At 37.1% G+C, this 15,256-nt stretch overlaps 1 protein-coding gene across 1 annotated transcript in view; it reads left to right on the plus strand.

Annotated features, from left to right (window-relative positions):
* Positions 1–15,256, plus strand: part of ugcg (UDP-glucose ceramide glucosyltransferase) — a 37,953-nt gene that overhangs the window by 10,230 nt on the left and 12,467 nt on the right. The window contains exon 2 of the mRNA XM_066711018.1: positions 7,583–7,724. Coding sequence (XP_066567115.1) covers positions 7,583–7,724 — 142 coding nt within the window. The remainder of the gene's footprint in view (positions 1–7,582; positions 7,725–15,256) is intronic.

Here is a 15,256-nt window from a genome sequence, read left to right on the forward strand (position 1 = left end):
TGAGTGTTGGGCAGCATTTGTACACTGAAGTCTAGGGAAGTAATGTTAAAGTCATCTGCCCAGTGAGCCCTATTATACAATATATGAAATACACTGATACATCGAAACTTTTGAATAAGTTTATACACAGATGCACATGTGAAGTGTAACCCAAAATAAGTGATATTCTACAAGAGCCTGTAGCTTATAAAAATAGAAATTGATCAATATTGCTACACAGTGGAGGTCTACTTTCCCTCCCTTATGTTTTTATTACCAATGAGGTTCTGTGAAAATGTTTGAATCCTTCTGCTGTTGTATTAGTAATGAACTTTAAGAAAATAAATGTAAGCCAGGATATAAATCTAACATGATATAACCTGCTCTGCAATGGCTTCCTAGAATACCCTTGTGGTTGACTGATAATAACTTCCTTTATTTATCCTTACAATATAAAAAGCTGTTTAGCCACACCCTCTCATCCATTGAACCAAATAAATAAATACATAAATAAAATCTATATAGGAGCCTTCAGTTTATTTTTAATGGTGTCTTGGGTATCCCAATTACAAAGAATAACTAACAGCAGAACCCTCTTATAGTGGGACCAAAGGTGGAGCATTTCCATTAAACTAATGGTCTGATAAGAGAGATGAGGGGGAAATATGCAGGGGGAAGCTAAGCAACTTCTCATATTAAATAGAGCATAAAAGACACACAGCAACCCCATTCTATTCCAGTTGAATGCTTTTGAACAGATCCTGTGCAGCTAGCATTGGGTTTGTCTGGCTTTCAGTAAAATTAAAGACAAAACCCTGCCAGAATAAAGTCAGACTTGTTTTGGGAAACTGTTCTTATTGGTGGAGGTTCTTGGGTCCGGTAAATACACAGCATGATTCCCCCCCCCCCGTGAAGAGTATTTGAGAATTAAAAACGTGTCTAAAATGGTGAGGTGACAGTTTTGCTTTGAAGTACAAAGGCAGTGACTGTGGCACTGCTAGTGCATGGGATAAGGACGGAACCTAACCAGGCAGTCAAAACTTTACTTAAAATGGTTTGACAGTACAAGTAGATTCGGTGTGGATATCTCTGTAAAGAAGTCAGTTTGCTTTTTTCAGTACAGTGCTTTGTGATGATATGCCAAACTGCCTCCAAGACAGAATACTTCATATTTATTTAATGTATTATGTTGGGCCCAGAACCGCACATTAAAAACATTTGCTTTTTTTTTTTTATATATATAAATGTTTGTATTGTAGCTATGTTCTACAGAGACACCAACCCTAAAACCATTCCCCTCACCCATTGCATCTCCTCCTAGTCTCATCAAGAAATCATGACAGGCCTATTTAACCAGATGAGCAGATTTAAGTCTGAGCTCAGAAGTGTTTGGTGTGCATTTCATAAACTAGGCATGTTTTGCAAAATAACCTTCAATAACCTCTTCATGTCAGAATTCAGTAAATTGCTGTAGTAGGTGACTTTTCCTAATTTCTGCCCTGTTTTTATTAAGCTTTACATTTTAGCCACCATGACACCCATCAAAGAGGGAAAATAAAACCCCCACACAAAAAAATAGTTTAGTACAGTGTCACATTGCATCATTGACGTTTTAATAAGGTTACTATTATTTTAGTTTCTATCGACACAATGTAGTTTTGTCTGGAAAGTTCAGAGTGGCATAATTCAGAATATTAGTGTAGTTTAGTTTTTAAATTAAAACAATTGCAGGATGGAGGGATGTGGCAGTTTGAGGCTGGCAGAGGAAATTAAATTTGTTTCGGCACTTAATTTGAGCTGGGCCTGCTGGGAGGCAGCACTCGCTATATAAAGTACAACTATTACCACATTGAGAGCTATTAAAAGCCCTATTACAACCTGTTAGCTGAAATCGCCAAGAATGCAAAAGTTCCTTTAAGTAGACGTTAATTTATCTCCTGGCTCATTCTCCTTATCTCCTGGGCAAGTATTAATCTGGTGTTCCTTTGGTCTTGGTTTTTAAAGGGGAATTACCATGGTTCCAGAAAATTATGATTTTATACATCTTTATGCAGCTATTCTCCTTCCCTGACCACTTTTATTAGGTACACCTCAAAAGTGAGGCAAAAGAATGCATTATAGGGCCTATTTAAGTAACTATACGCTTAATACATTATTATAAGTTAAATATTGATATTATTCTATATCTCTCTTCCTGATGGCTTTCCATTTTACCGAAGACAAATATCTGGTTATTATAGAATGTTTTTAAAAAGGCAGTGTGAACACCAGTAAGAATTTGGAGGATACCATACTTTCCTAATTAGAATACTTCTTACTTCTGTAGAGTAACCCACCTAATGTTAAAAGTAATTTAGGAGATAATCATTTAATCTGTCATATATTTTAATGAAAGTACACATTTACACCAATAAAATTGCTGAATCAAACATTTAGAAGGGCTCCTGGAGATAGAGTAGAAATTGAAGAGACTAATTGCAGTGTATCCATTTAAATCACTCTTCTGTCCTTTGTGCCCTAGAATATAGGGTTAATCTGAGCTACTGCCATTGAAGAACATTTCTTTTAACTTTGAACCTTTAGACCTCTACAACTACCAATCTCAGTGTAGATCTGGAATGGAAAACTAAGAGAGAGGAAAAGTGAAAAACGCGTTGCATGGGCTGCCAAGGAATACTGGTGAGACTGATACATTGAGATCCTTCCAGGAGCAGGATGATGCTCTTTTTGAGTGTTCTCACCAGTGTAACAGCAATTTGTCTTTTGAATTTAAAATTGCAGCAACATTAATTCAGGACAGAAAATGTGCAGATTCAGAATGTGGCACCTGTTTTGTGCTTAACTTGCCGCGAGTTTCGGATGATACTGTAGTATTCATAGCAAAATGTTCCAATGTACACACTCCCTGTGACATCACTTTATTGTCTCATTTCAAGATTGTAAATGCCTAGCAGGTAAATCAGTAAACTACTTAGTATGACCTGCCTGATGCCTAAATTATTGATGACAGCCAAGAACAGACAAGGAATTTTAGCATACAAGAATTCAGACCTTCATGGAAAGTCTGCTGTCTGTAATATTATGAACAATTGCCCACAGTATAAGGGCAAAAAATATTTAAATTATAAAATATTACATAACACCACATAATCTAAACCCAGGTTTAAAAGTCAACAGCTAGTTTTACAAACCTTGATTTGCACTAGTCTTGGACTACCCTACATAAAATAAAATCGACTAGTGCTAATCTTGTTCCTTGAAACCAGCCGCAAGACTCTTTAAGAACTATAATTAGGACTTTCATCATTTAATGTTTATTCCTCCTGTCACTACCTGTGTTAAAAGCAATCATTACCATTGTTAATCTGTCTATTTTTTCATTAAATCACTGTGATGTGATGTTCTCAACATTTTTTTTTTTTTTAACAATTGCATTCCATTAAATTGGCACTCTTTAAACTTCAGTCTGTCAGTGTGCTGTTGTGTAATTCTTCGAGTTCCTTGATGGCAAATCTTATTATCTAATCTTAACAATAACAGCCAAATTGACAAGATTAATGAGTTCATTTTCAGTGAGAAAATGTAGGCTCCAGCACATCTGCCATTATTTGGTTAATTTTCCATTTTAAAGTGTTAAATGTTGCTTACTTGAACTGGGAATAAATGCCATACATCATAATTTTAGGAGCCATGCTAGTTCCTCTTTAAGCCCTTTATTATTGTCTCTCTGTTGGTCAGATTGGGGTTTCTTCTATCCCTGTGTGGTCCACCTGTAACTGAGTTGATGGATTTGTCTTGACCTTCTGCAAATTGATCTTGATAAAACTGATATAGTTCTTGCCCAATAAATCTTCAAATCGCATGTGACAAGATATTTTTTTCATCATTAAAAGGGAATTAATTACCTCCCCTTCCATGTGATGTATAGCAGTGGAGTATATAGAGAATGTTGTCTTTATTATTATAGATGAAAAATTGTAAAAAAATACACTGGATTAAATAATTACTGTTGCTTTCTTGATGCATGTTTTTCATCTTGGAAATGGCCGGACTGTGTTGAGTGCCAAGCTTGGCCTGCCGTCCAGTGTTTGTGAAGCTGGGACGTTGTATCGGTGCCAGTTTCCTTTTTGGGTCCACTTGCTCTCCTAGGTATAGGATGGAGGCCGAAGCCAACAGATCTCCTTTCATGCAGGCATCCAGAGTGGTAGTAAGGTGGTGTGACTTTCACTTACAGTACTGCTGAGCTCGGCTATGCTCCGGAAACCAGCTGGGAGACTTGGGCAGCTTGGTGGTTAAAGCTACCAAGCCCCTTTTGACCATGGCAGGTGTTCGCAGCAGATTCACTGTAGAATAGATTCAGTTGAATATTTTATTTTGTTAAAGAAAATCTGTAGTGCAGACTGAACTCTGCATCAAATAGAAGTGTTTTCAGATTCAGAGTTTGTATCTGGGTTCCCAACACATTGAAACAATGCTGTGTTTTTTACATTTTCGAAACTTAAGAGATGGTGAGCAGAGATTATTTTGTGCATTGTAGTTTACACTGTGAAGAAATGGAGCTGGGCATTTGCAATATAGGACGGACAGTAAGATTCGGTTTTTGTTATTTGTGATATAAATATAAATGATTCAACCTTTGTCCAGTAAGTGCAGAAACAGGCCAAGACGGCTTATGCTTGGGGGAAAAAAAAAATAAAATAAAATAAAATATATATATATATATATATATATATATATATATATATATATATATATATATATATATATATATATATATATATATATATAAAGTGTGTGTGTGTGTGTATATATATATATATATATATATATATATATATATATATATATATATATATATACACATATACACACAGTGAGGGGAAAAAAGTATTTGATCCCCTGCTGATTTTGTACGTTTGCCCACTGACAAAGAAATGATCAGTCTATAATTTTAATGGTAGGTGTATTTTAACAGTGAGAGACAGAATAACAACAAAAAAATCCAGAAAAACGCATTTCAAAAAAGTTATAAATTGATTTGCATGTTAATGAGGGAAATAAGTATTTGACCCCTTCAAATACTTTTTTCCCTCACTGTATTAATTGTACACATAGCAATCATTTTAATTTAATAATCTGTGTTAAAGGAATTTAAAACCCCAGTTTAAACCAGGGCATGTGTACCCGTTAAACATGACACCCCAATCAATCTCCTCAAAATGCCAAATGAACAATAAAATCCCTCTCATTCAAATGTCATTAGTGTCTGTTAGGTCTATGAGTTGGCAAATAAAACTTACAGCCACCAGAAATTAGGTAACTCATTACGTTCTCTGGTCACGTAAGAACAACTCTGACCAACATCGAGAGTATACTGTGAACAATGGCAATTAGCAGAGATGGCACACTGTTACTCCTTTACTAAGTTGGAACTGTGGCCATGTCAGTTTCATCATGGTATAGCTTAAGTGAAGTTTTTAAGCATTAAGGGTTATGTTCCAGTAAGTTAATGAAGGTCAAAGGTTTGACAATGCATGACTTTCCACCGCTTTTCTTTGCGTAAGTGGCCTCGTGTTTGGAGCCTTTGTGGCACAAAGGTATAGCGATGCTTTATGAGAAATCTTTGAAACACAGCTTTAACATTACTTATCTCATGAATACTGCAATCACTAAGGACTTTATTTTTGCAGCATTCATTTGAGATAAGCTTTCACCTACTGTTTCTCAAGGATACCTTCCTTAATGATTAAGGGACTAAAGCAATGGCATTCATATTTTCTTTTTCCTTAATTGCAAACTTTTGGTTTTGTCTTAAAGAAAACAAGCACAACAAAAGTACAGAATTGTGCAATGTTTTGTAGATCGCTTCAAATTGTTGTAAATCCTTTAGTTTACTTTTAACATACCAGTCATTTCCTGAAATGTTTGGCTTCGCCCACGGGGGGTAAAAAGGGATTTAAAAAAAAAAATCCTTTACACATTAGCCTACACAATTTAATTTAAAGTAGAGAAAAAATACCACTTTAGCATAATGTTTTTGTGACTTCTGCAAAAGTGGCGTTTTGGTTTTTGTTTGTATGTTGTTTCAAATCCTACACAAATTGATGAAAAATAGTCCTGCGTAAACAAATCTAAACAAAATAGCAAGTCAAAACAAACAGCTTTCTTGGGCCACAGCTGTTCCTGTATAAGGAATGCATAACGTATCTTCAATATCATTACTTAAATTGTAACTTAGCAACTCATTACATTATTAATATTGTTTGTGTAATATTAAGGACAAATTGTGAGTAGTTAAATTTTATAAAGCATACAAATTATTTATCATATTATATCATAGAGCAGTACCACAAGCGCAGGTAATTTTCTAAAGCAGAAGCTGTTTTTGTATCTCTTTATATTGCCTAATTTGTGGCAATGTATAGCCTATTAATTGATTTTTGTAAATGTAATTTTGAAGTGTGCCCATGGTTCCAATTCAAGGGGACATGTCAAATGCAATGCTATTTATTGTACATTTCTTTGTACTCTGTTGACCCTGTTTTGCTCTGGTGGGTTGAATTACACAGTTTGAGTTGGCTTGCAGTATAACCTGACAGGAACTGCTTTTGTAATGTCAAGTTCTATACATGTTTAAAAACAAAATCAACATTTGCACAGTAACCACTCTCACCTTATCTATTATTTTTTTAGACATAATTCTTAATGCTTTTTGTCAGAATTAAAATTTCAATGGGATAAAACACTAATTTTCTCAATGTAGCCATTTAAATGCATTAATAGCTTCATTATCACTGGTTGCAGTTAATGCAAGGCTATGATTTTACATCACACATCCCAACATGGTAATTACATGCTGTCCTAACTCAAGCTGACTCAATTAACGGCAGACAATACCTTCACTTAAGTGCTTTTTCAGCAAGAAGTGATTTGTACTGAAGGCAGTTTCCATGGTATAGCAGAACTGAGAATAACCCATATCAACTTTTCCTGTATCCACGATTGTTGTATATGAAAAACTGTGATGTTAAAGATATTGATAAATGCATTTAAATCATATATGATGTCTACTATAACAAACCATTTCAGCCTTAAATAAATCTAGTGCACAATGCCTGCAATTGAAACCGTTTATGGATGAGAGGAGAGAATTTGGGCTGTCATGCCTGCCTTCAATCCTAATATATTTCCACTTAATTTGCTGTGCCCCTTGGTCCATTATTATTATTTTTTTCTCATTTGAAAGTACATTAGACTGTGTTTGCATTTTTTTATTTAATTATTTCATTAGTTAATCTGTGGGTTATGAAGACCTAACCTATTTTAGCCAATGGTAAACTAAAGTGCACATGTACTCTGGATATCCAGAGTGCATTGTTAGGTGTCAAAACAGTGTCCGAGTCCTTCTCTTTTGCTTGTTCAGCAGTGTCCTGCATTCAATTCATGGATTTCTCCTCAAGTGCTTTAAACTGGCCAGCACATTTCCTATGGCTAGGATCAGTTTATAGGCTCTGATTGGAAATTCACAGTAATAACGTTTCTTAGTGACCTTATCCAGTTCTATCCCAGTACTAATGATCTACCCTCTTTTTCCCTCCTGCAGCCGCCTCCATCTCAACAAGAAGGCCACAGATAAACAGCCTTACAGCAAGCTGGCCGGGGTCTCGCTACTCAAACCCCTGAAAGGAGTAGACCCCAACCTCATCAACAATCTGGAGACTTTCTTTGAACTGGACTACCCCAGGGTATGTCGCTGGGATTTCTGTTCACTTTTGTGATTGCAATTCTTTGTATTCATTTCATATTCTGTACAATACAGGCTGCTCTAGAATTGATGGTAAACACTTTGGAGAGAGGAAAAGGCTACAAGAAAGATTTAATGTTTTTAGTTTCCAAAATGACTGGGGGGAATAATTGTATGGGTGTTTGATAAGAGAGAGAACATAAAAGCATGCACAACAGGCTACAGGTCAGACTCTGCTCTGGCAATCCTTGGATCTCACCTAAATCGCATAATATACGTGTTAGAGACTCAGTAGCTGAAACTAATATCCTATCACAGTGCATATGGACCTCTTAAACCAAGACACTATTCCAGTGTTACGCCTTCAACACCCCTTGATTGTCACTGACCTATGTGACCTGTGAGCATTTCCTTACCTTGTGCCTACATCCTGTATGCCAGTGGTTTTCAGCCCTAGTCTGCCTACCCTTATGGTTTTGTTAATTATGAAACCATAATTGAAGTAATACTGTATAACTGATACAGTTACTGTGTAACTGATAAAAAGTTGGTTCATTAATAAGATAAGTTGCTTATACTTGAAGTGTTGTATACTTCACTTCACCCCTACTGTTTAAGATAAGTAAAAGACTCTGATTTAGGAAATTAGTTAAATTAAGGATTCAATTACATAAGTGAGAGCCTGGTTGGAACAAATACCAGCAGGTTAGGGATACCTCCAGGACCAGGGTTGAAAACCACTGTGGTATGCTATGCAGATTTAATAGATCAGATATTTAGTGCTCATTGTGTATTGTTCACTTAGTGGAGAGTGCAGATAATAAATACAGCACACCATACATCTCCATGTAATCATTCTGCTCATTTTCTGCTGCATAGAGTATAACTGGAAATCTTCCTGTCAGTCTGTGTATTCCACAAATGCTACAGAGAGCCAAGAAAAAAGGCTTTAAAGCTATATGACATTTCTATTGGTTTGTTGAGACTTTTGATCTCTTTAGTTTACTTATAGATTTGAAAATATTGTCCATTCCAATATGATATAACTTGTGACAGTCACAACTGATGGCAAAAATATATAATTTTACAGTTCTCTTTGTTCTAGTATGGGCATGCTGCCATAGTTACATCCCTCAGTGACAAAGGGCAAATACTTAATTTGCAGGTTTCATGGTTTAATCATGGCTTTGTTGCCTTTATTTATAATAAGCTTTGTAATTAACCTATAAAGCACATTGCATATTGAATTTACTTGAAAACCCCACACCTTTATTTTGTTAATACCAAATATTGGAAAGTAATTAATTTAACATTAGGTTAAATTAATTAATTGTTTGAAAACATAACTTTTGTATTGCATCTGTGGCACTGCTGTTGTTATGATAGTTCTTTAATTGTCAAAGTGGAGTTTAGCTTTAAAGGAATAATCTATAATGTTTTATTTTGTCTTAATTTCCTGCATTGCACCACAACTCCCATATCAATTGAATATTGTTTTCTTCTGCAAAAACAATAGGTTACTTACAGTGTATCAGATCCATACAGCCAACTCCAGCAGTGCGGCCTACATGCTTTGATAATACTACAAAAAGAAAAACTCCATTCCAAATGCAATATGCACATAAGGATATTACACACAGTGCTGTTGTGAAAAAATTAAAAACATTCACCACTTTTACTTTGTGTTAAAAGATATTGGCTAACCTACACACAGATTTCAGTAAATGTCATTCTGGTACTTTGTTGATTTTGATTAATGACAAAATCTGATGGTCTACAGCTATGTGAGGAAATCAGCTAGAGAGCAAAGCAACTTCCTGTGATGAAGTAGTACATTTACCGTAAAATTTCCAATACTCGCCGGGTCTCAAATAGCAGCTGGTCTCCAGTTGTCGCCGGGGATTCTTGCAGTTATTTGGAATAAACACCGGGGGCGTTTAAGTTTTATGGTATTTATTTATTTTAACTTGGGAGAAACTTTTACCTGAAGGAATGAAATGTCAGTGAGTTAGCATGGTTAGCAGGTCCTTTTTTTTTTTTTTTTTTTTTTTTTTTTTTTTTTGAGTGACCTCCCATCAACCTTGGGTTAAGGATATCCCCAGATGCCTGTGAAAGGATAAGGATGTTAAGCTTAACACCTTCATCAAAAACAGGCAATTACAACTCAGTCCTTGCAAATGTCCTACTGCCCAAATTAGTTCTCTTCCTGTGTTTCCGTGTACTTCTGAGCTCAGCTGATTACAAGACTCCTGTGTGTGGTTGCCTCTGAATGACTCGTCACTGTATTGGAATTTTAGTGAAGCATTCCGCTTTGTTTCAGTATTTTATCAGAGGGATTATTGATTACTGGAAATGCAAACATTCAGTCCACTCACTCCATTTTTGTGCATTAGTTAAGGCTTAAAGTATCACATATAGAAGCAGATAAAGAAAGGACAATTACTGATTACACATTGAACAGTACATCTACAGATAACTGGAATCACAAGTATTCTGTTGGCTTTTTTCGGAAATAACTATACATCTGTTAAACAAGCTGGATTTCGGGATAGAATTGACTGCCTTCGTTTTGGGCAATTTATGACACCTCTCCCATTGAACCAATGTATTAAAGATATACTCGGTAGGCACAAGTTTCTCATTTAAAGGACACTTATGGGAACTTTTTTCCTCTTGTCTTTTTTATTTTAAATTTCCCCAGTCTGTACTTCCTTTTCCTTTAACAATCTGTACCTCCTGTTTATGGTGTTTGTCCCGTACAATGCTGTCAGCCAAATTAGTGCAGATCTGTCTTCACAGATAAATTCTTACAATATATCCTTCAAAAGCAAGAAACCAATCAAATAAACAAATCAAGTTTTGGGTTCAAACATACTAGGATAAGCACACAAAAAGCACCTTCCTTCCCTGTGGTCAACTTGCCAGGCAGGTTATCCTCTGTGTATATTTTAGACTGTAATATACTTTAGATGTAGGTCTATTCAGTGCAGAACTGCAGCATTTGCCTGCGAGTGCAAGTCAGATGGTAAACCCAAGGGACAGTATGTTCAGATAAAGAATGCTTTCCACAGTCTTTCCAGGGAAACCCTTGTAGTGCATCAAGCAGAATGATCATGTGTTCTGAAGGTCAGGCTGAGCACTTATGGGCTGGTGGATAAAGTACCACATTTTGAACTGTGACGGAGTATCATTGTAACTTGTGGCCAGGCCTTCAATGGCAGTGCGTTGATTGTAGAGACTACAGTGTCCGTGGCTAGTTTATAGTGATAAGCTGGTTCTGCTGCTACACACATTCTGCACTGTATCTCTGAAGCTGGGACATTCTGCTCTATTTTTCTGATTAAGCAGCTGGCTATGAATGATGATGTTGATCCACATGGATATGTGCTTTGTACTTAACGGCACAGTTCAGTGCACTGTGGAGATTGTGGTGCTTCTTGGCTTAGTTCTTCCAGCTTGAAGTCACAGCAGTTCTCTAGAGAGAGAAATTGTTAAGAGAAATCTGCACAAGAAAGCGAGGCGGAGTGTTCTCTTCTGTTCTTTCTCTGGGGCTTTAAAGTATGTGGATTAGTAGTGTAGAGAACTTGTGACCTGTGACATGGTGACTTTGGCATGATGTAGAATGTGATACACATTCTGCTAGACGTCATCTGTGCAAAAGTACAGGGAGAAACAATGGCTGACAAATCTTGAATAGAATTGTTTTTAGAGACTTGTTCTTGAAAGTGGAATTTTGGAATTCATAACCCATTAATGATGCTTTAAAAGACTTTAGCCTATTCTTTCCATTTCCTTTGAACATGAAGCATGGACCTACTCTAGAGAATGCGTTCCTACTGCTTGCTTAAAAGGTGATTGTGGAAATTGTAAATAAATTGTCCAACTCAAATGAAAAATTGTCATCTTATTAATAAAATCTATTTTAAGGATTCTATTAATTGATGACACAAGTGACAGGAGCCTGATATCCATTCATGTTTTGACTACACACTGAATTAGTGACATACTTTGTTTAGCCTGCTCTCATGTAGAAGTACACAAAGACAGGTGGCACTGCCAGTGTTGTAGGGCTGAACGATTAATCGAAATCGAATCGCAATTGTGATTTGAAGGCTGCGATGTGGATGTGATATTCAAAATATGCAGCGAGTGTCCCAGAGCAAAAGCATGACTGCGCTCTTTGTGTGGCAGTCTTACTAACCAATAGAGTGAGCGCACCTCCGTCCTGCCCATTTAGCACTGCCCAGCCAACTGCGTACACGCCCCCATTAAAAAACAAACGGGAAAGTGCGGTGGAGTGGGATTATGGTGTCTGCAGAGTAACAGCGATCACAAAGGGCATTAATACCAAAGACAAACAGCGGCTTCAAAGTGACAGACACCGAACAGAGCTGTGCGGAATTGTTGCCACAACCCGCGGGATACAGCTCCTGCACCAGCACTGGAAACAGCGCCGTGGCGGCTGTTCGAGGAGCGCGTTGCTAAAAAGTCGACTGAAAGTCTTGCCAGTGACACTAAGTCTAGCAGCGAGCAACAGCAAAGTACAATTTCAGAGTCGTTTGCGGCTGTTACACCATATGAAAAGACCTCACGAAGGCACCAGGAGATCACTAACGCCATAACCCACTATATCGCTAAAGACATTGTGCCTTTTAATGCAGTGACCAAAGAGGGTTTTAAAAACCTCATCCCACCGCTGGACAGGAGATGTACAATCCCTGTCGCACATATTAGCCAAGTTGCAATCCCGCAGATCTGTGCATTGAATGCAGGAATAAAGTTGAGAGGAATTGACACACGTGCACTTATTGTTAATTGCATTGCTTTCTGTGAAGCACTCTGTGCTTGTTAAAAAAATAGACAAGTTTTTAATTATTGTTGTTAATTACATTAAGTCTGGAAAATGCAAAACTGTACCATCCCCCCCGCTCTTACCGGCGAAAACACAGTCAGCCCGCGACTATTAGCTCAGATCACAATTGTCCCAAGGCCACACCTAGTTACCGACCCCTGAACTAGACTACAAGGTAGTAGAGGGTCTACAGTTAAAGGCATGTTGTTCTCTAATTTAGAGTCTGTGCTGCACACTATTGAGAATATTTGAGCTGAAGCTTGACTTTACAAAATTAAATCACAAATCAAATCGCAATCGCAATATCTGTCAGAAAAATTGCAATTAGATATTTTCCCCAAATCGTCCAGCCCTACACTGTTGCATAAGTTTTCCTGGCCATACCACATGTTAATTTCTCTGACCTGGATTTTGTCTTTATTATTTAATATTGTTTTAAATACCAGCTACTTGCAGTCTGCTTACTTTTTTGATTTAACTAGGAATGTTTCAAGATTCCTGTAGAGCAAGTTCTCTAACAGACATGTTCCTGCAGCAATGTTGTGAAAAAATAAATACAGTTTATCCAATTTATGGCAAAGCCCATTTAATATGTGGAAGGTCACAAAGTATCAGGTTAAATTGTTAAAATTGTTCTAGTGAACAAGGACACCTGAAAACCAGACATAATGTTTCAAAGTGTGAAACCAAAAGTCCAGAAATTAGATTACTGTGCTGTTACAATATGTACTCTGCTCTGCACATGCACTGGGCAATGTAGGGCTGGTTTCACAGACCCAGACCAGCAGTAGCCTACCCAATGTTATTTTGGGTTAAAGTAGTGCATGACTAGTGCTAATAAGTCTGTGAATCCAGTTGATAGGTTACTATAACATAGGACTGCCAAAGCAAAGTACAACATTTCCTCTATAGCCTAAATGCAGTTCCAGATCATTCTTAAGAAACTCCATAAATAAATCATGATGACGTAAACACTTTCTCTGTCTTTACTGAGGTTTTTCAGTTTACCCCTTGGGCTCAGTTCCAAGGATTAAGGTCTTTGCCCTACTGGTTAAACCAAAAGTAACCTTGTGTCATAAATCTTACTGATATTACTGACAAACCTCCTAACTATAATGCTACAAAGCTGTTGAATGTACAATTGGGAGTTTTGTTTTTGTTGTTGGTTTTCTATCTTCATTTGTTTGGATTTTAAGCCTGAGCACGAGTTGTGCTGTCAATAACGTTCAAGGCTTAATGCCTGCAAATGCCAGCTTCTTGTCACAACTCTGACTGCACCCTAATCCTAATAACCTTCATTCAAACTGTCTAGTCATTCTAAGGATGCAGACGTGCATCGGTGGCTGCATTCAGATAAATACTTGGGTAGCTTGTTTTAAACTAATCCCCTTATAGAAGAGAACATATAGAAGATGAGAACATTTTAATCCAGTAGAGGTCACAAGATTGACTTGATCAGAGTCCGTAAGCCACACTTCAAATGTGGTGATATCACCATCAGACCTGTGGTGTAATTTAACTTGGTGAAGCTGAAAACATTAAAGTATCTATTGTATAGCCATTGGTAACTTAACATAACTGAAACCTTTCTAACTGCTAAACCAGTGATGCTTTGATTCTGTTATAACAAGAAGTGATCTAAGGTGTCATTAAGGCAACCATAGTTTCAGGAGTGATCATTGTCCCAAACAATGGTTTGGGGTGTATGATTTGGACATAGCATTTAGGAATATTTGGAAGTTTTGTCATTTTCCAGTTCCGTCCCCACTCCTTGATTTAAGGTACTGGGTTTCTTGGAATCTGATAAAAAGCCTTAGTTATGGACACAACTAGGTAATAAAACCTTATAGCTTTATACAGTGGTAATGCATTTTGGTCTGATACCATCTCCTCGGAGCAAGCAACATTTGTAGTTTGGTATGCTGATCCTTTCAGCTGATCCTGTGTCTTGGCTTGCTTGCTTGGGCTTTCCGCTTGTCAAGTCATGCATTTTTTGAGAGGCTATTTTTAAAATTTTGTATTGCTTTGCAAGAGGCTTGGTGTTTTATGTTGAACAGTCTGAGCTGTTTCCAAGCTTGTTTCAAGTTGCCTGTTCTGTTCAGAAGTTGGAAAGATGATTTTGATTTTTACATTTTAATTTACAAGACCTGGGCAGTGATTCCAAAGTATTCAACCATTCCACTAAGTAAGAGGATAATTAAAAGAACTTTCTTTGTAAGCCCCAGAGTTAAAGCTTCTGTATAGCCGTAGTGATTCAGGTGTTTGGTTCCCAGTCAAAAATATTTACCCGATGGGTCAACTGGCCTCCTAACTGTAACGCTATTGCTTTATGTTTACCCAGTACTTTGTACACTGTAAGCAGAAGTCTACCTGTACTTTTTGTTGGGGTGTTTGAGTGGACTAGACACTCCAGTTATGTAGTTCTGCCTTGGAGTCTGCAGTTCAGAGGGTGGCAGCACACAACTTGCACAGTTGGATGGGATACAGTGAACTGGAGGATTGTGCATCAGTGCTTCTGTGTATTATAAGTAAGGCTGGTTTCACATTGCCCTACCTGACATGAAAATCCTATTGGCATGCTAAGATCGCAGTGAGAAAAATGTCTTTTAACTTCACACATTCCATAGGATGCTTGTGTGTTACCTTTATCTCAACATGGGGCACCTTTCTGCAAAGTTGAA

This window comes from Amia ocellicauda, chromosome 8, assembly GCF_036373705.1.
Source record: "Amia ocellicauda isolate fAmiCal2 chromosome 8, fAmiCal2.hap1, whole genome shotgun sequence".
Classification (NCBI taxonomy): Eukaryota; Metazoa; Chordata; class Actinopteri; order Amiiformes; family Amiidae; genus Amia; species Amia ocellicauda.